The sequence below is a fragment of the Hyperolius riggenbachi genome, chromosome 9 (genome assembly GCF_040937935.1).
Source record: "Hyperolius riggenbachi isolate aHypRig1 chromosome 9, aHypRig1.pri, whole genome shotgun sequence".
NCBI classification, from domain to species: domain Eukaryota; kingdom Metazoa; phylum Chordata; class Amphibia; order Anura; family Hyperoliidae; genus Hyperolius; species Hyperolius riggenbachi.
The window spans coordinates 115,331,801-115,354,095 of NC_090654.1; the positions used below are offsets into that span (position 1 = coordinate 115,331,801).

The 22,295-nt window shown below is 43.1% G+C and overlaps 1 protein-coding gene across 1 annotated transcript in view; it reads left to right on the forward strand.

Moving 5' to 3' along the window:
• The window catches only part of PPP1R14D (protein phosphatase 1 regulatory inhibitor subunit 14D), a 73,413-nt gene extending 65,114 nt beyond the window's left edge, over nt 1-8,299 (forward strand). Inside the window, exons 2-4 of the mRNA XM_068251670.1 lie at nt 3,215-3,304; nt 4,772-4,804; nt 8,221-8,299. Coding sequence (XP_068107771.1) covers nt 3,215-3,304; nt 4,772-4,804; nt 8,221-8,289 — 192 coding nt within the window. The 3' untranslated portion in view covers nt 8,290-8,299. The remainder of the gene's footprint in view (nt 1-3,214; nt 3,305-4,771; nt 4,805-8,220) is intronic.
• Nucleotides 8,300-22,295: the final 13,996 nt, after the last annotated feature.

The following is a 22,295-nucleotide window of genomic DNA, read 5'->3' on the forward strand; positions in this document are numbered from 1 at the left end:
TTTTAAAAAATTTTACTCGCTTCAGGTTCCCTTTAATCACTACTAATCACAATGAAATTATCTATATCTTGTTTTTTTCGCCACCAATTAGGCTTTGTGGGGTTGATATTTGTTTTCAGTAATTATTTTGTTTTCTATGCATTTTAAAAGGCAAAACAAGGAAAAAATGAAAAAATAAATAAAACCCACACATTTTATCTGCCTATTTGTCCTGGTTATCACAAGATTTTATTTATGTCAGTAGTACAAAGTATGGTGACAATATATTATTTGGAAATAAAGGTGTATTTTTTATGGTGTTTTTTTTTCTCACTAATCTCACATGCACGGGAACGCACCTGCACGCGCACATCGGCAGCAGCACTGTTTGACTTATAATAACGTCCTGGTGCCGTTAAAGATAACCTAAAGTCAAAAAAAAAAAATGAGATTAACTCACCTGGGGCTTCCCTCAGCCCCCTGCAGACGATCGGTGCCCTCGCAGCTCCACTCCGATGGCCCAGGACCCGCTGGCGAACACTTCCGGTTTGGCCGTCACCGGCCGACAGGCACGGGAACGCGAGTGATTGTTCGCGTTCCCAGCCTGTATATCGCCCCCTATGCTGCTATTGCAGCCAGGAGGCCGCAATAGCAGCATAGGGGGCAATATATAGGCTGGGAACGCGAACAATCACTCGCGTTTCCATGCCTGGCAGCCGGTGTCGGCGAAACCGGAAGCCGTCGCTGGCGGGTCCAGAAGCATCGGACCGGAGCTGCGAGGGCACCAATCGTCTGCAGGGGGCTGAGGGAAGCCCCAGGTGAGTTAATCTCATTTTTTTTTAGTGGCTTTAGGTTCAGGAGGCCGCAATAGCAGCATAGGGGGCAATATACAGGCTGGGAACGCGAACAATATACAGGCTGGGAACGCAAACAATCACTCACGTTCCCATGCCTGTCGGCCGGTGACGGCAAACCGGAAGTCGTCGCCGGCGGGTCCAGAAGCATCGGACCGGAGCTGCGAGGGCACCAATCGTCTGCAGGGGGCTGAGGGAAGCCCCAGGTGAGTTAATCTCATTTTTTTTAGTGGCTTTAGGTTCACTTTAAGAGGCTCTAGCAGGATGTTTTTATAAGTCTGCTTGTCATGAAGGGGTTAATAACAAAATTATTTTGAAGATTACATCTTAATGTCATTTTACAGCCTGCTATGCATATCTTAAATAAATGTTGACTCCCCCCCCCCCCCCCCCCCCCCACACACACACCTCTCAGAAAATCTGTATGGTTTAGTGCACTTTTAAAAATACTGACTGCCCAATAACACTCCAATGCTCCTCTTTTTTTGCATGGGTAATAAGCTGCACGGAGGAGAATTTATTACATCTGTAAAGGAGTATCAAGACAAAGACAAGACAAGACAAATAACATTTATATCGCGCTTTTCTCCTGGCGGACTCAAAGCGCCAGAGCTGCAGCCACTAGGACGCGCTCTATAGGCAGTAGCAGTGTTAGGGAGACTTGCCTAAGGTCTCCTACTGAATAGGTGCTGGCTTACTGAACAGGCAGAGCCGTGATTCGAACCCTGGTCTCCTGCGTCAGAGGCAGAGCCCTTAACCATCCAGCCACTACTTACACCATCCAGCCACTATCACCTGCACTAATCAGAAAACTTACACACCCAGCACTCACAGTACTGACAGGAAGGTTTAGCTATAGATGTGGCGGCCTTTGCAGATAAAATTAAAGTAACAAATAATTTTCTCATAATCCTTCTTGATGTATAGCTCTGAATCAAGGGGATTGCTTTTTAAGCAACCAAAGTCATAAATCACTTCCTCAACTGTCCAGCTTTAAGAACCACAAAGCTTCCTCATTTGTCTGGCTCTTTTCCGTCCTTTTTCTGTGGTTTTCTGATGATCTCACATTGTCTGCTTTCAGAGGGGAACTTAGGTCAGTGAAAAGGAGCAGGTAACGATACTGTAAGGCACCTTTCACACAAAACAGAATTTCCATGTGATTTGCATTTTTGCAAATTCACGTTCACTGCACAGCTACTGCAAGTCAATGGCAATGCATTTGACTTGCGTTACTGTGTGAATTTTTTAATGCAAATTTTCTGCAGAAAACAAAAGGCCTACATTTATGCTTTTTCTAAACTGAGCATGCAAGTCAATGGGAATTGCAAATTTTCGCAATTCCAAAACCGTTCACATCACAAACGCGGATGGCCATGCGTGCGGAACGCGTGCGGACCGCAACGCGTACGAACGCACGCCATCCGCGTTTGTGTGCGTTGCGTGGCTGATCCCATCACTGAAAAGTGAATGGGACAGCCATGCGTTTTTACAAAAAATGCATGCAGCATGCGTTCCCGGACCGCACAGGTCCGGAACGCATGCAGTGTGAACATCAGACATTGCACTATATGCAATGTCTGATGTCGTGCGTGTCGGCCACCTGCACGCAATTCCAAAACGCGGCTGGAAACGCGTGCAGTGTGAACGGGGCCTAACTTTGCATGCAAATGTGAAGTTAATTACATACAGTTTCACTGAAAAAATTACCAAAAGCAAATAGGATTTGGAATCTAAAAAAATGCAAACCGCAGAATCAGAAATTAAAAAAAAATGTGGAAAACTGTCTTTTTACATTGTTTTATTTTTATCTCACGTGAAAATAAAGAGTGCTAGGGTTACACACATTCTTTGAATACTTGCTAACCTTGAATCCTGGGTGCATGTTACATACATTGTTCAGTGTTCTCCCCAGAAATTCTTTCCAGCCGGGTGGCATGAAAAAGTAACCGGGTGGGGTGAGATAAGCGAATGGAAGGCCGGCACTTTTCTGCACAACTCTGCTTACAACAGAAGAGGTTGTGAGCCGATGCCAGACGGGTGCTCACCAAAACTAGCCGGCTGGATCACCCGGCTAAAAGAGCCTGGGGAGAACACTGTTGTTGCATCCCCAGTATCTCTCCTTATTTACCTTACCCTTTATCTATCTCTGCCTACTCATTTATAATGCTGAATCAAAACAGCTACCGGTATACCAACAATAAAAAATTAACCAAGTGACGCTGCTTTTGAAATAAAATACACTGAGACTAGGAACAGAAAAAGAAACAGAGAGATGAAAGATCAATTGACATTTATTACTCTGTGCATTCCACTATGGACATTCATACCTAGAGAACGGTTATATTGGAATATCTCCCCAATCTTTTTCTTTTTTGAAATAGGATGGCCTAAGGAATGAAGATGCTGAACCAGAGATTGATATTGATGATCTTTTGGATCTCTCTACAGAGGAACAAGAATGTAAACTTCAGGTACAGAACCACAGATTTACATGAGTAAATGTGGTATAAAAGAGCTGTGCAATTCTTAATAATTCCAACAACATTGTACAGTGGGTATCACTCTACTTCTAACTGATCTGCAGTCACTATATAGTGATGAGCAAATGTGGCCATTTTTGTTTTGCGTTAATCTTGGAAAATTCCTCTATGTGCGAGCGCTTCCCTCTACTGGGCATGGGCTACGTACTCGCGCATCTCCAGGGTGATTGTGCACATCCACAGCCGCTGTAGTGGCATGTAGATGGACCTGGGAAGCCTCTGGACTATCCAGATGTTTCCCAATACTGAAGTAAACATCACACTTTTTTTTTAAATGCACTTTAGGTTACATGACTGCAGTAGGCTCACATATTTTCATTGCCCCCACCCATTGTCTATTGCACCCACCTCCACTTCTCGCCACAGCTTGCCACCTATCATCTCCTTCTTTTACTCCATGTAATTATATTCTTTCACTCTAAAGCCATACCCACTTTTGCTCACAGGAGAGATTTATTTTTCCTTCTGTGAAAGTTATCTGGCCTAAAAACTGGCCTGTCCCATTCATGATGCAAGGTGAGGCAGTAGGGATTTGTGTCACACCACCTATAACCTTTTCAGTTTTGCAATGAGCATCTCCCCCTCCCTGTAACACACTCAGAGCTTCAGATGGATGGCAACTTAACTAGTCTGGGGATAATTTTTAAGCGGAAGCCAATTAACTTATCTATATGTTTTTGTGATGTGAGAGGAAACCGGAGTGCCCGGAGAAAACTCACGCAGACAGGAGGAGAACATACAAACTCCCTGCAGATAGTTTCCTGGCTGGGATTTGAACTGGGGACTCAGCACTACAAAGCGAGAGTGCTATCCACTATGCTGCCCATAAAATACATGTGGTTGTTCCAAATAATAATGAGACATTAGCAACATCTGTAATTGCTAACATGTATTGACATACATTAGCAAAAGTGACAAAACACACTTATAGCATAAAAAAAAATGCTTGTTTGATCTTAAAAGATTAAAAAGTGTTGAAGTTAGTGGTGGACATTTGAACCCTACAGAGATGATCTTAGCCTCAGATTGCAGTGTACCGCTAATAAGAACTGTAACACCATGCAGATCAGATCTAACCTAATAACAGGTGGAATCTCAAACTCAAGTGGCTGTAGGGATATACGGTAACAACAGTTCTGAATATGATTTTTTTTGTAAGAAGCGGCTGTGTCTAATAAATTTTGAAGGGGGACATTCTATAGAAGGTCTAAGGTCCATAGCAAATGGGCAGGTCCATGTTCAGAAATAGTTGCAGCAAATTCTCTACATGCCCTAACAATCGAGAGCTTCGCTAAGAATGGGTGCAAAAAAAAAAAGTTCTACATGTGACCAACATACATGATGGACAAGAAAAGCTACATTTTTACATTGTAAAAATACATTTTTATATTTTCACAGGAAATCTTTCAAGAATGCAGCAGACCTACAGAAGTAAGTGACAGCGACCTATATATAGCAACATCACAAAAAGAAAAAACAAAGCGTACATGTGGACATGAAGGGTCTGATACTAAAAAATATTACATAGGGCTATTATAATTTAGCTTCTTAGTGCGCAGCAATGTAGGAGTCAGGAGAAACCGATATTAATCAGCTTCATGGTAATGGCTCTTAGCTAATACACACCAAGAATAACAAACAACAACCGTTTATTTACAACTTCCTTTTACAGACACAGGATGTAGTCAGAACTTTGTTACTAGAACACACTGCTACCCTGTGGCTATATCTGGTAATGCAAAGATATATACATAATAGACTGTTGTTGCTAAATACAAATTCCAACAAAAAAACCTGAGCAAGAGGCTTGCTTTTGATGTCTTTTACAACAAAAAAACATTTGTAATGTGCTTTTCTCCGTGGGACCCAAAGCACATAAGCTTGCCTCAGACCAGTACATAGTGATGTGTTACAGGGGGAAAAAATATGTATTCATAAATGCCACACCAAACAGGTGGCCTCCAGGGTTGGAGCTGTCTTGATTGGATGTGGCAGGGCATTCCTAATGGTAAGGGCAGCATGCCCTGGTCCCAAAGGTTTTTAATTTTACTCTGGGGGTGGTCAAATTATTATATTTGTTGATTTACAGTTGGTGGATGTGTGATGCAGTTGCAACAAATCCTTTAGGTATCATGGTCCTAGGGCGTGTAGAGATTTGAAGGTTAGCATGCCGATTTTGAAGAGGATTCTCTATTGTATGGGTAGCCAGTGGAGTGAGCAAATGATCGTTATGTGGAAATGGAGGGGTTGGCTTGCTAACAGCCTTGCAGCAGCATTCTGTGCTAGCTGCAGATGGTGGAGTTCTTTATTTGGAAGGCCTGCATAGAGGGCATTGCAGTAGTCCAGATGTGATAAAGGCATGAACTAGGGATGGAAGATCCTCCAGCTGAATTAGTTCAAATCAAAGATACACCTTTGGCCTCATGCAGGTTATTTACACACAATGATCAAAATTAATGATTGTCTACAGTCAGAAGCACATTCTGCTGCAGATCGTTCTGTAATTGTTCATCCTGCAACATAAGAATTGGTCCTGCTCAGAACCTTGTGTAAGACCAACTAATGAATGTGAATGTGTAGAGAGACTGTGCCACACACACACTATTTCCATTTTACTATCTTCTGGGACATTGATTAGAATGGGCAATCACCCAAAAGATTGCCCAGATACCCTCAGGCCTGGAGTCCTGGATTTATTGCACAAAGTTCTAATTGTAGATCATACATGTCAAACTCAGGCCTGCAGGCTGAATACGGCCATCAAATTTGTCCTGCAAGTTGTTTTGTCCGCTTTGCATTATGTGTGGCCCATGAGCACTTGAGTGCTAAGCCTATATGGCTAAGCGCTGAAACTATGAAGCCACATAGTGGAGAGATAGGGGCCACTAGACACCAGGGAACTGTATGGGAGAGGATGGGGGGCCACTAGACACCAGGGAACTGTATAGGGGAGTGGGGCAACTAGAAACTAGGGAACTATATAGGGGAGGGAGGGGGGACAGTAGACATCAGGGAACTGTATAGGGGAGGAAAGGAGGGAGGACCACTAGACACCTGTGAACTGTATAGGGGAGGGAGAGGGGCCATTAGGGGGCCAGGGAATTGTATAAGGGAGAAAGGAGGCCATTAGAGATCGATATTGGCCCATAACTTGGTCCCAATTTTAGATTTCGGACAACTGTGTATTTAAGTTTTACACCCCTGTTGTAGACAGATGCAAGACACTAAAATCAAACGACTACTGTTTGACTAACCTTTCAGCAATCCGCACTATGGTCTGCTCAACCAAGGACATGGTTTCACGCTCTTGAGACCCAATCACAGACGATATGTAGTGAGAATTAGACAGGCTTGTCAAATTGCTTTTGTTCTCGAGGCCTGCAGATGTAGTGAGGGAAGCAGAAGCCTTTTTAAACATGTGTTCAGATCAACTTTAAAGAGACACTGAAGCGGAAAAAAAAATGATATAATGAATTGGTTGTGTACTATGAATAATTACTAGAAGATTAGCAGCAAAGAAAATATCCTCATATTTTTATTTTCAGGTATATGGTGTTTTTTCTAACATTGCATCATTCTCTAATATACAACAGTTGAGATAATAAAAGTCAGAAGACAGCCCTCTCCACGACTTTTGAAAGTCGTACAAATGAATGGCTTTTTTGCATAGAGATAACAACTGGAGTTTCTTAACTCTTCCTGTACTGGAAACAATTAGACTGATGTATCTGATCTTAATGTTTTATTTCTTAGCTGTACTACACATACAAATCATAATATCATAATTTTTTTTTTCGCTTCAGTGTCTCTTTAAGGTTAAAAAGTAATTCCAGTCTTAGAACTGGGACCATAAGCTTTCTGTGTGACCTGACTGAAAAGCAGTTAGGTTGTTATTATAAACAACTCTGCTCATGAGATCCCGCAGCTGGCATTCACAAAATGTGGTAAAACTTCTCAGCAAGGAGCCAGAAATTCTCCAAATATACATTCTGTATCGAGAATGAAGGCAAAAGGGCCAAAAAGTGCTAAGCATCTCTGGGAACTCCTTCAAGACTGTTGGAAGACCATTTCAGGTGACTACCTCTTGAAGCTCATCAAGAGAATGCCAAGAGTGTGCAAAGCAGTAATCAAAGCAAAAGGTGGCTACTTTGAAGAACCTAGAATATGACATATTTTTAGTTGTTTCACACTTTTTGGTTATGTACTATACTTCCACGTGTTAATTCATAGTTTGGATGCCTTCAGTGTGAATCTACAATGTTCATAGTCATGAAAATAAAGAAAACTCTTTGAATGAGAAGGTGTGTCCAAACTTTTGGTCTGTACTGTATATACAGTATTACACAGTTCTAAACTGACTGGAGTAAATATATATCGGGCTGATGCGTAATATATGAAATTTAGTATGTAGAACAGAGGCGCCAGCAGGATGAAATTAGATAAAAAATTTAAAAAAAATTGCTCGGAGGAAGTGGTGGGCTTGCCTCCAGAAAGCAGACACGAAATACTGTCTCAATAGTAATACACAGATTTATTATACGTTACCCCCAAAAATGCAACGTGTTTCGCAGGCCCAGCCCGCTTCATCAGGCAAACAAATGGGGTAACGGAATTTCAGCAGTAGTGGGTTTAGCGCCTCAAGTGACAGGTCAGCAGCCATGTGATGTCTTTTTAGAGACCAAGTAGAGGAAAATCCACATTCTTGTCAAAAGCCCTGCTAACATTGCAAGATGGCATTTATCAGCATTTAGACAACGTATATTGAGGGTATTATTTTGCTGCTATTGCATGAATGTCTAATGTCACGAATGTTCAACTATTGCTAAATTTCTCTTTATCGTTTTCAGGAATTCACAGTGGAGCTGCTGGAACGATTGAAAGGTTTACGGAAAATTTCATCCATGATGCGCAAATGACTCCCCCCCCCCCCCCCACACACACATCTAGAAAAGGTTTATGTGTCATTAGAGGGCCATGGAAGAGCCATGGAAGCTGCCATCTTAATTCCCTTGCATACCTGAGGTTTGCATGGTAACAAACAGGTTGCTCTGCTTCATATTGTATTGCCACATCAGCAGCAAAGACTGCTCTCACTAATGAACCTCATCTGAGTAATGGGGTCCCCATGGACTTCCTGGTTTAGAAGCCCAGCCACATACCCTCCCCAATCCCTGCCATGCGTCCTTTAACCCCATGCCATGGCCTTGCCTGCTTTTGCCATGGCCCTCCTGGTCCTCTGATAACATCATCACTTTTCCTCTGCAGCATTACAGTAGCCAAGCAGCGATCACATAGGGATGGAGGAGGAAATAAAGATGGCAGCCTCCATAGTTCTCTAATGACATGTGTACTTTAAGAAGCAATTAGCCATGGATGCTTGGCCTGGCCTTCTGAAGATCATGTTTTAATATATTTTATTTTAAAGAGAAGAAAAAAAAAACATTAACAATACTGACTTTTTTTGTGTAACCTACCTTATATCAAACTCTGTCTATCCTGTTAGCTCCTTATGTTTCATATATGCACAAGTCCTGCTGACAAATTGATAGATGGATGTGGAAGAAACTGTGAAAGAAGAAATGATCTCCCTACTTTCCAGCAGAAACAAGCTCAGATTCACAGAAATAACCAATCGTTCTTTACTAAACTAGTTTCATGCTTTTGAGAACCAGCCAACTGACCCTGTTTCACAGGACCAATCAACATTGAACCACAAAGCCAACCACCCTAGGTTGGCAATGATCTACAGAACCAACAAAGACTTCCAGGGCCAACAAGATTTGCTCTACAACACCAACCAGCTCAAACCCACACAACCAATTTTGTTAGCGCTACTTAACTAACTAGCTTGGCTCCCCAAAATCAACCTGTGAATTAGGGAAATCTTGACTCATATGCATTTACAATCACAAACTACACTGAGAAACAATGGGAACAGTGGGGGACACAGGTGACCCTGGAAACCTAGCCTGGTAAATTACAATAGTGAATTAGTTAGGGTCCCTTTCCTGGATCGTATCACACCATGGCAGGGGTTCCTATGACCTGTGTTTGCAGTCGAGTAAGTATATGTCATAAACAAGGTCTGTAAAGCTGCAGGTTGTGTGCTTTAAGGCAATTTCATATTAATGTACTTTTAAGTATGTATCTGACCAACATTAACGTAATCCCACTTGTGTAAATATTCTTGCAATATATATTTAGACAATGAGGAAGTCAATGCCAGTAATGTATATTGCAGTCTATATGCAGGCTAATGTTACAACACCATCTTGTAATAAAATGTCTGCTATGTTTACTAAATACATAGTCTAGATGAAACTGAGTGGTCAGTGGGGTTATCTACCGGTAATTGTAATACAAAAACATTTGGTAAATGTGTTTGATTGCAGATTGTATGTAGTTCCTTTTTTTTTTGTTAATTACCTGTATTTTTCGGGATTATAAGACGCTCCCGACTATAAGACGCACCTAGATTTAGAGGACAAAAACCAGGGGGGGGAAATATATTCTAAACCTGGTGCATCCATGGTGAAGCATCTGGTGGTTTATGCCCTCTTTGTACCTCATGCCCCCTTGTACCTCGTGTCTCCCTGTGTCCTCATCTGTCTCCCTTGTGTCCTCCTGTGTCCCCCGTATGTCCGTCTCTGTCCTCCTTGTGTCCTCCTGTGTCCCCCGTGTGTCCGCCTCTGTCCTCCTTGCGTTCTCCGATATGCCCATTTGTGTCTCCCTGTGTCCTCCGTTTGTCACTTAGTTCTCATTTTGTCTCTGTGTCCTCCTCTGCATGGGCACAATACAGGGAGTCCCTGACATTGCGGCGGGTTTGAGGTTCGTATTGGCAGGCGTTAACAAGTCTGGAACTCCCTGCATTTGCACTATAAGATGCAGTGACTTTTTCCCTCACTTTTGGGGAGAAAAAGTGAGCCTTATAGTCCAAAAAATATAGTATGTACTTCACTGCTTACCTGGTGGGTTTTTTTTAAACTCACCTAAAATCCCTCCTCTTCATGTAAGCATATAGTCTTATGTAAGACAAATTATATGATCCAGTATTACTTTATCTTTCTCTGTCCAGTATAAGACAGAGAAAGGTAAGCAAAGTCAGTAAGCTGCATGTAAAGTGATAGCAAATACTAATTTGCTATCAGGTTACATGCAGCTTACTGACTTTGCTTACATTTTGTATTCACTTCTCATACCAGTGCTGTTCCATTGCTGCATGGTAATAGTATTATGTTCGGTGTACAAGAAATGGATGGCTCAGCCCACAGTTGCAATCAAGGGCACCAATAGCCATCTTCATGGCGCTCTATCCTAATCTGCTCTCAAGTGTTGTGTATCATATAGAGATGCACATGCTATTGCCAGCAGTCAGGAATGCCAGGATAGTGCCAGCATCAGTCAGGCCAGATCCAGCCAAGCCAGCACCAGGCAGGTCAGAACCCAAGTAGCCTGCATTAGCTGGGTCAGTATCAGCAGCCATTAATAGTCATGTCAATAGCACTAGCCAGCCCAATGCCAGTACCTAGCCACAGCAGTACATAGATAGACCAATGCCAGTAGCCCACATCAACAAAGCCAGTACCTAGCCAGGCTAATTCCAGTAACCCACACCAGCCAGGCCAGTACCAGTCCCCAGCCTAGCACCAGTTGCTAGTAGTACCACTATCTAGCCAGTATACAGACTCAGCCAAGCAAGTACCAGTGGCCAGCAATAGTCAGGCCAATACCAATGGTCAGCACCAGCTAGGCCAGTACCAATATCCAGTACCAGTTCCAGGGAAGCTAGTAAGACATTGTTCACATCTAAAATCGCAATAGCTGATGGCAGCGATTTTGTGCGCAATTTGTTTAGCGCTACCCGGCGCTTACCTGCGCGTTGCGATTTTTTGTAAAGAGCTTTTCTAAGCGCTTTTGTAGAGCGATTCATTTTTTCACTTCCTGACGCAAGTGAGGAAGTGAACTCTTTGACCCGGAAAATAATAAATACAATGTATTTATTCTTAAACGCGCTGGGGAAATCTCTATACAAAGTGCTTTTTCAAGCTCTTTGCGATCTCCCTATACCTTCCATTCAGGCAAATCCTCCTGAAAATGGTACAGGCAGCGCTTTGGTGAGTGGATCGGAATCAAACCACTCATATGTGAACTCTCTCATAGGGAACCATTGCACAAGTGCTTTTAGGGCAATTTCAGAAATCACAGCGCTTAAAAAAAGCTGAAAGCGCCCTTAGTGTAAACAAGCCCTAACAGTGGGTAGCAAAAAGTAAGGCACTTGTATGAAAACATTCTCTCAGCTAAATTTAGACATCCACCTTAATATACAGCAAGCCTTACTTATTCCAGATATTCTGAGCTACTCATTTCTTTGTCACTATGCATTATCAGCTACAAACTGGGTATGGGTAATAGTTTTTAATTGGAAAATTGCAGAGATTAATTTCTCACTGTTCAAGGGTAGGCTAGACACACAATATTTGTAAATAAGGTGTTATATTATGCTGAAGAAAACCGGAATACATGTCTCAGAATCTAGGAGTTATTACTATTATTGATTTATACAGTAATAGTTAATCTTTTCCCAGGTCCAATGCTCTGTAATTATTTTTGTTTTGTTTTATGTAGATGTTGTATATCCTGCCTTGTAATGTATACATTGCCTTGTCATGCCTGTTATACCATGGGTATAATATTATTTCTGTCATTACTCCTGACGATCTCTTGAACCTCTATTGAAACAAACCGATGGACATTGTTCACTGTAATAATTATACCTTTTCTTTCCTCTCAGAATCCTGTCAAACAGCCTTTCAGGCGTGGGATTTATGACTTATAGACAAATAACAATGCTCAATCTTAGAAATAAGCTTATCAGTTCACCCGAACTGCATTCCCCTTAAAGTAAGTTAATTCATCATTTGAGGGTATTGTTTGTACAAACACCCTTTGCAGTGATCTGCCATAGAGAGTTGGCCATTCCAACCATTGTAGTGGCTGGATACCTGTTCAGTAAGGAGTCCTTGGGCAAGACTCTCTAACACTGCTACTGCCTATAGAGCACACCCTAGTGGCCGCAGCTCAGGCGATTTGAGTCCGCCAGGAGAAAGCGTGATATAAATGTTCTGCACCTTGTCTGTAAGTTTTACAAACACCTCAGGCTGGAGTCACACTACACCGGATGAAAAACTGATCCGTTTCCCATTTCATTATATCAGTTTCTTACAGTGGCATCAGTTTTTCATTCGCTCCATTTTCACATCTTCTGTGGATTCCTCTGCCACTGTTTAAGTCTTCTGCATGTTTGAAAAGTCTGTGTACTGATCCCAGGGCCCCCCCCAGCAGAAGCATTGACCTCCCATTGGTTTGCAGAAGACCAATGGGAAACCGCCATAAGTACTAGGGAGGATTTTCATTGGTCCACCACTCAGTGAAGCAATGAGAGTTCTCTCTGGGGAGGTACAATTACCATTGATCTATTGCAAATGAATGGTAGATTGATGGGGTTCTGATCGATATGCCGGTGTTTCTTTTGTGCAGAGACCCAAGTGGGTGGCAGCAGTAGCTATGGAGGACCTGAATGTATGGCAGCAGGTGAGTGTTTGGTCTATTCTCATTAGGGATGGTTGGAAATGTTAATTTCCAATTCCGCGGTAAATCCACATTCCGCCATTGCCAAGTACTGCTACCGATTCCGCTTTCCGCTACCAATTTCCGCATTCCGATGCGGATTTCCACCGGAAATCGCGGAAATTTCCCCTGAATTTAACATCACTTTTCTCAAAAACTATAAGGTCTTTTTGAAAACGTATTTTTGCATCTTGTTCACAAGATTATGTTTAATAAACCCTGAAAATTTGGTGTTTCTAGGACTTACGGGAGCTTTTCTATTAACTGCTAAAGTCGGCGGATTTTTACTGTAATGTAAAATGCAAAAAATCTGCATTATCCGATATGCGGTAATTTTAAGCCAATCAGAAGACGCAGAATGAATAAGCCAATCAGAGAATACAGAAATTTCCACCTAAATTCTCATTCTTTGATTGGTTTATTCATTCTGAGTCTTCTGATTGACTTAAAATTACCGCATATCGGATAATGCAGATTTTCTGCATTTTACATTACAGTAAAAATCCGCCGACTTTAGTGGTTAATAGCAAAGCCCCCGTAAGTCCTAGAAACACCAAATTTCGAGGGTTTATTAAACTGAATCTTGTGAACAAGACGCAAAACAAAGTTTTCAAAAAGACTTTATAGTTTTTGAGAAAATCGATGTTAAAATTGGCAGAAATTTTCGCGATTTCCGGCGGAAATCCGCCTACCGCACTTGTATTACCGATTTCCACATTCCGATGCGGAAATGCAATTTCTGATTGGAATTTCAGAAGTTGCATTTCCACGGAATCCGAATGATCATCCCTAATTCTCATAGGCTAGAACAGTGTTTCTCAGGGTACGTTTCCACTTGAGCGGCGCAATTTGCTCGCGGAAACCGCGTCAACGAATCTGCATGCGGTTGCGGATTCGTTGACGTTTTCATGCGGATTTTCACACAGAATCGCCCGCGGTTTTAACGACGCGATTTTAACCATGTCAATGCCGGCAAGCATTGACATGGGTTTTTAGACGAAATCGCACGCGGAAACGCCGGGAAAACCGCAAGACTAAAGAGCTTGCGGTTTTCCTATTTAGTTACATTACCGACGATTCACGTGCGGGTGTGCGGCGTGCGAATTCTGACGGCTCTGCTGTGCAGATTTTTTCTGCATAGCGAGCCGCACAGAATTCCTGACAAGTGGAAACAGCGCCATCCACTTGTATTGGTTGAGCGAATCTGCATGCAGGAAACGCATGCAGATACGCTCGAGTGGAAACGAGCCCTCAAAGCTGTCCTTGTGACTCCCCAATGGTGCATGTTTTACAGGCAGCCTCACTTATGCACAGGTGGGGTAATTAGTGTGTCAGCTACATGGACTCCACCAAGCTAAGACACTAATAACCCCAACTGTGCATAGGTGAGGCTGCTGGCAAAACCTGCACCGCTGGGGAGTCACAAGGACAGGATTGAGAAACACTGGGCTATCCACTTCATACAGCCAATCCAGAAAAATCAAGCAGGAACAAAACTTGTTTCCTTTGTCGGAACAGATCAAACGGATCTGTTCTAAATGGTCTGAAGTGAATGGATCTTATTGCTTTGCAAAGAAGATGTTTGCATTCGTACGGATCCATTCCATTCAGTTCTGATAAAGGAGCCTTAAAATATAACTGTAGTAAGAGGGATATAGTTGCTTCCATATTTATTTCTTTTTAAACAATACTGGCAGCCCTGTTGGTCTATTTGGCAGCAGAAGTTTCTGAATAACACAAGAAACAAGCATGTGGCTAATCTTTGTCAGATCTGACAATAATGTCAGAAACACCTGATCTGCCGCTTGCTTTTTCAGGGTCTATGGCTGGAAGTATTTGAGACAGAGGATCAGCAGGATAGCCAGTCAACTGGTATTGTTTAAAAGGAAATAAATATGGCAGCCTCCATATCCCTCTCGCTACAGTTGCCCTTTAAACTGACAGTATTGTTAAAAAAAATAAAAACCTGCTTTCCATATATGCAATCTTCATGTATTAGTCCAGTCTGTGGCTGGATGGTGTAATGGTTAAGGAGACCTGGGTTTGAATCTCGGCTCTGCCTGTTCAGTAAGCCAGCACCTATTCAGTAAGAGACCTTAGGCAATTCTACCTAACACTGCTACTGCCTATAGAGCGTGTCCTAGTGGCTGCAGCCCTGGCGCTTTGAGTCCGCCAGGAGAAAAGCGCAATATAAATGTTATTTGTCTTGTCTTGTCCAACACTCTCGTCCTATATGATCCCCTGCAGAGTTCTGAACTGTCTGCTTGTCCAGTAATAATGTGGTGCTGAACTGCACACCGCATCATGTCATATCTGTCCAGCAAGGTTATTTATAAAACTGAATGTAACAGCAGTTACTGTAAATAGTTATTTTGTCACTTTGTTGCTCTGTTTTTCCATGCTGACACATTCATACTGTGAGCATTTTCTGTTGAAGAATTGTAGTCGTCTTACAATGTCTCTTTTCTGTAACGTTAATAAACAATGTCTTTAAACTATGGCACCGTTTCCTTAGGATGAGGCTCAGGATTCATGATAGCGCTGACTTTTAGAGCAAATATTTTGGTTCCAGGTTTTATGATGAGTGCTTAATTATGCTAGCCCTCATCTATCTGGGGTCACATTTGGGCTCTGCTTTCTTGTCACAATTTGGTTGACAGCCAGCTGACTGTTGGTAATAAGGAATTACACGCGGTGTGTGCGAAAAAGCACCACTGCCGGTATTTTTTTCCCGGCAGTTAGAAAATACACATTACTCCCACTGCACGGCGATTTTGCATTGAGAAGCATTATGTGTGCTTTCCCCTGCATTTTTGTGTTGCGGGAAAACACACGTGAATTTGGCAAGTGTGACCCCTTCCTAAGTCTAAAAACAGCCAGTGCAGTGCAGGCTAAATTAGAGAGGAAGTATCTGACCGCCAGAACTACTAAGGCCAGGGCCACACTTAGCAGAATCACATGCAATTTCCCATGGCACATAGCAGAATCGCATGTGTTTTCTACAAAGTGGGGCCCTGGCCTAAGGGGAAACAATGTTCTAGTAACATTGAGTATCCAAATATTATTTCAAGGGTACCTGAAGTCATTTGAAAAAAAAAGTTAGATACTTACCTCAGTAGAGGAAAGTCTCTGGATGGTCCAGAAACTTCCCCAATCTTCCTATGCCCCTCCGTTCCTCCGCTGGGAAAATCTAAACAATCTTAGACATTAATATTGAAAATTGCTTACAGCCTTGCTCTTTTCTTCTCTCTCTGACTGTTCTCCTAGTGCTGGCTTCTGCTAATGACACGATCAGCAGAAGCCGGCACTAGGAGAATAGTGAGGGAGAGGAGAGGTCTCCGATTGCCTCTGGAGTCGATGGATGAGGTGAGCCATGCTGCCGTTGCTTATTATTATTATTTAGTATTTATAGAGCGCCAACATCTTCCACAGCGCTGTACAGAGTATATTGTCTTGTCACTAACTGTCCCTCAGAGGAGCTCACAATCTAATTCCCTACCCTAGTCCTATGTCTATGTATGTATTGTGTAGTGTATGTGTTGCAGTCTAGGGCCAAATTAGGGGGGAGCCAATTAACCTATCCGTATGTTTTTGGGATGTGGGAGGAAACCAGAGTGCCCAGAGAAAACCCACACAGACACGGGGAGAACATACAAACTCTTTGCAGATGTTGACCTGTCTGGGATTTGAACCAGGGACCCAGTGCTGCAAGGCGAGAGCGCTAACCACTATGCCTCCGTACTGCTTATAATTATATATGGGAAAGCAGAGGAGAACATGAGGGGGGGGGGGGGGGCACACATCGGGCACAGAAGGACACACATGGGGACAAAAGGACACACATGGAGGACAGAAGAACACACATGAGGGACAGAAGAACACACATGAGGGACAGAAGGGGACACGTGGGGAGAGAGAGGGACATGTGAGGAACAGAAGGGGACAACATGGGGGACAGAAGGGGACACATTGAGGACACATGGAGGACACATGAGGTACAAGGGGGACACAATAATTGGGAGAGAACATCTACAAGACGCTACTTCACCATGGACGCACCAGGTTTAGTATTTTTTTCCAGGTTTTTGCCCTCTAAACCTAGGTGCGTCTTATAGTCTAGAGCTTCTTATATGCCAAAAACTACAATGTATACCTACACTACACTTTATATGCTCCACTATATACTGACTATATACCTTTATACTACTCTATATTATAAGCACCTACACACTACACTGTGCTGTAATAAAGTACACTACACAATTTACTACAACACTACACTACACCTAACTGCACTACACTACTCTATCCACCTATACCAGTGATAGGCAAACTTGGCTCTCCAGCTGTTAAGGAGCTACAAATCCTACAATGCATTTGCCTTTATGAATCATGACTGTGGCTGTCAGACTCTTGCAATGCATTGTGGGATCTATAGTTCCTTAACAGCTGGAGAGCCAAGTTTGCCTATCACTGACCAATATTATTCTATCCACCAACACTACTCTGTAACAGTAAGGGCCCTTTTCCACTAGCAATCGCTAGCGTTCGCGCTGAACGCTAGCGATTGCGATTCAGCAAAAGTGCTAAATTTCGCGGTGATTACCCGACATTTGCGATCGCGATTTTGCTATGCTATGCACTGCATAGCAAAATCGCGGCAATAATCGTTCCGCGGCGCGATCGCGATTGAGTAAAAAACTAATCGTGGTAGTGGAAATGGCCTACCGCGATTCCTATGTTAAAAAGCAAACCGTAGCGATTTGAAAATCACTAGCAGTTTGCGTTTTTGCGATTCAGCCATCGCAAACGACGTAGTGGAAAAGAGCCCTAACAGTTTATTTCACAGTTTTTTTGTTGTTGTTGTTTTTTTTACAATGTGGCCACAGTGTTCATGATCTCTGTTCTCTGCACAGACAGGAACAGATCTGAGCAGAGAACAGAAAGTAAACAAAGTTGCAATTCTCCTCCTCCTATAGTGATCACAGTGATAGGCTATTGGCCTCTCTGTTAGGCCTCGTTTACATCATATGCACTGCCGTGCGCATTTCGGCAGCGCGTATGGTGTGCCAGAAGTGCATATGCGCTGCGCAGCAGTGTGATGCGATGTCGCACTGATGCATGCATTTTCCAGCCAACTGTAGCGAATGGGATCAGCAGCACATTGTAGATAGCGTACAATCGTATGTGTTGCATTCCGATCGCACGGCCATTCTGCTCTATATGATGTGAAGAGCCCGTACTAGCTAGGGACCCGGCTACAGTATACTGCCAAGTCCCATAGCATATAACTGGCCGGGGGAGGGAGTGGAAGGAAGCACTCCTCCACCTCCATGTCATCTGATTTGACCTGATCGCAGTGATCACAGTGATCATGTGACCTACAGAATGCACATTGGCTGCTCTGTTATTAGCTACTGGATGGGGCTACAGTATACTGCCAGGTCCCGTAGCATAATACAGGCGCGGGCAAAGTTACCAAGCCACGTTTTTACACAGCGCTTAGGCTCAGAACTGACAGCCAAGAGTCAAATATAAGAGTGCAAAATAATTATACTGGATTAGGGTGCTGTTGTAATAAATATATATGTATCATGAAGTAATAGAGAGAACGATGCTCATATCAGGGGCTTACTTCATAAATAGTGGCTTTCACAATAGGGGACATACTGTAGTAATGTTGAGGGGCACTTACCTAGAGAACATCTGCCACAAGTCAGGCCTTCTCGGTGCTTTGACCGCATGGACAGTAATGTAATTATGGCTATAATGGCACTGGGGGGAAAACCCTGTAATTCAGATGCCAGCAATAGCTCGATGCCGCATGACGCCACCAGAGGGACAGGCAAGGTAATCAGTAGGAGAATATATTTTGTTATATTCCCCGACTTTGCTGCGCGTGGCGAGAGCAGTTTGTTAGCTTCTCGCTGCTTCTGCCAATCTTGGCACGATTTTCGTACTATTGGTCCTTTTGGGCCCGTTCTCACTACAAAGTAGCAAAACGGTAGCGCTTAGTGCTTTGGTTTTGCGCAGGTGTTTTACAGCGATTAGCACGGTAAAATCACTGGATACCCTTGCAAATCCCGACGATCGTGATCAGTGCTTTATTAAGCACTGTACCGCGATTGCTCAAGAATCGTGGCAAAATGCTGCATGCAACATTTTTGCGATTGCCGCTAACTGCGGAAACACCCACGATCGGCGGCAATCACAGCAGTGAGATCACGGCCTATATAGTTACTATCGCACTAGCGCTTTGGCGATTAGCGGTAATCACCCGCTAATCACCCCGTGAGAACGGGCCCTCACAGGGTGCAATTGCATTTACATTTTCCTCATGGATTGAAAAAAAAACAACCACAAACACAGGAAATATGCAGCCTGTGCTTTGGATGCATTTGGGGAAGAAACAAATCACATTAGTGGGAACAAAGGCACACAGTTACCATTATAATTAAGGTCCCCATGCGAATGGAGAATTGTCAACGAAAATGCATTCCAAAAATCATGAGCTATTATTCCCCTATTGTGTTTGAAGCAGAGAGAAATAAGAAAAGGGGATACATGGCAGTGACTGACTGCAAGCCAGATAACTAGTGATTTAGGTATTGGGGGCCCTGGGGCGCCTCTTATAGCAATCAATGTGTGACGGCTGGGGTGGGAGGGATGGAGGGGCGCACTTTGGTGTCTCAGCCTTGGGTGCTGGAGGACCTTGCCCTGGCTCTGGCCCTAAAGGACTGACTGTACTGCATATCAGTGAGGCATACGAGGGTTGTGATCACACTGGGGCCTCTAAGGGAGGGTGGCCAGTCAGGGCCCTTCTTTAGCTGCAGCATTTCATACAGTGCAGCAAACAGTCAATGAAAATGATGCTTCACTGTCGCTGTTAACATGCGCATTTTATGGTAACACACTGCATGCAGTGTGTTGGGATGCAGCACAACATTAAAATCCACTGCACCAGCCGCACTGTGAACTGTGAACGTCCCATAGGCCATTGCAAAGCGGCCATTATGCCACAACGTACCACTGTAAACATGGCCCTACTTTAAAGCCCAACTTACCCTCCAAATTTGGACAAGGCGAATTCTCAAAACACACAAATGTTGATTAGTGGCTGGATGGTGTAATGGTTAAGGGCTCTGCCTCTGACACAGGAGACCAGGGTTCGAATCTCAGCTCTGTCTGTTCAGTAAGCCAGCACCTATTCAGTAGGAGACCTTAGGCAAGTCTTCCTAACACTGCTACTGCCTATAGAGCGTGCCCTAGTGGCTGCTGCTCTGGCGCTTTGAGTCCGCCAGGAGAAAAGCGCGATATAAATGTTATTTTATTTTTTTTATTATTATTTTTATTAGCAAATTAAAACTATCATCTTTGGAAATTAACTTTTCAAACAGAAAAAAAAATCCCAAAAACTATCCACACTCATTTCAAAATTTTGATCAGGCTTGATTTTTCTGATTTGAGATATATACTCCTTATGCTTCTCTCCCCCCCACCCCTCATCAGCAGTGTTTTACCATAAACTGCTTAAAAAAGTCAATTAATGCCTTCACTTCTGTATTTGTGGTGCAGTCACATGGCAACTACTGTAGCACTTATTCTACTTCCACTGCTTCTTGTAACTAGCTGTAATTGAATTGCAAGGACCTGAATTAGAGCTCAGTTACTTGTGTACTGTATGTATGTATTTTCAAGAAGACATCGTACAAACTAAAAACCATCATCAGGAACACTGGAAACCCCCAGTGTTGTTTATGTGGTGCATTTTGCAGAGCGCTACCAAGTTACCGACTGAAGAATGCAGAGAAATGAATGAAACATTAAGGCTGCATTTCCACATCATGTAAATCCATGCATTTTCTGCACCAGAAAAACCGCACAGCAATGCAAGTGTATGGGCTAGTTTGCACATTGCATGATTTTCTGCATACATTTACTGAAAGTGCAGAAAAAAACCCAGCATGCTGCATTTTTTTGTCCACTACATTTATTTCCCATGTAATGACTGTCAATCCCACAATGCATATGCGAAAATTCACATCAAGATTTGCATAAGATAACGTGAAATGTCCATAAAAAATGCATGCGAAATGTAATACCCATGTGAAACCCCAGCATAATTGTTATATGCTGCTCTCAGAAGCAAAAACTTCTTTTTTACATTTAGAACCATACAATAACACAGAAAAGAAAGCTAAGACATAAGATCTGTACGAAAACCAGGTAATTAGCATTCAATGTTAAAAAATAACAATCTCATACTGTATTTCTCTCACTACAGGTTTCCTTTGAAATGTGAGGTATTTATGTGTCATCGTGTCCATCACTGTTGTAAGAAAAAAACAAGCTAACCCCCTCCCCTTCCCCGGTGCTAATCCCGAGTAGGGCTCGGGGTTAATCAAAGGTACCAAAAGTGGTAACCCCGAGTCACACTCAGAGAAACCGGCAGTCATGGCCATGTGCAGAATGTGCCGCAGAGGGGTGAAAAACTAATCTCTCCAGGTTCCTGCCACACGCGACCGACCAGTCTCATCTTCTCGTCCAGGAGGGGAGGCTGAAAAGGGATCACAAGTGTCTGAAGAGGTGAGTTGTTCACCCCTCTGCTGTGCACTCTGCGTGGGGATGGGGTCGGCCTAGCTACATATCCTGTGGGGGAGGGGTGCACTCTCTGGCTTCCCATACTGGGGGAGGGCATTCTCTAACTACTTATACTTACGTGGAATTTCCCTGCACAGACATACGGAGGACGCGCTGCCCAGGTCGTTCTGCCTTTGATGCCGCTGGAGTACCAACGGGGTACTTACTACACATTCCACCAGTGGGTCCGAGAGTGTGACTTTGAGCTATATCAACCACAAGGCGAGACGTCGCTTGTTGTGTTGAGAGGAGGTCTCTAAATCTAGCCGTTGGTGTAAACCGAGTAAATCCATGGAGATGAGATAACTGATATGGTGAGACCGTTTCATGCTTTCTCTTTATTGCACTCGTGGTAATCTGGATGGGGACTTTAGACGCCTGTGCAGCACTTGTTCAATTAAATTATTGCTACCCTGCAAATATTGTGGATCAATGCCTATGAACTTATGATCATAATATAAGCGGATATACAACATTCCATCAACTCATGAAACAATGATTTAATGTGGTCATTGGAATATATATCTCTGGATGCTTTTTACTGATTACTGCTGACTTGTTGGATGGAAACCATCGAATTTTGATACTTATAGAGACTGTAGGCCTCAGACAGGGTTTTTATTACTTTATCGCCATTTATATTATGCAGTCACTG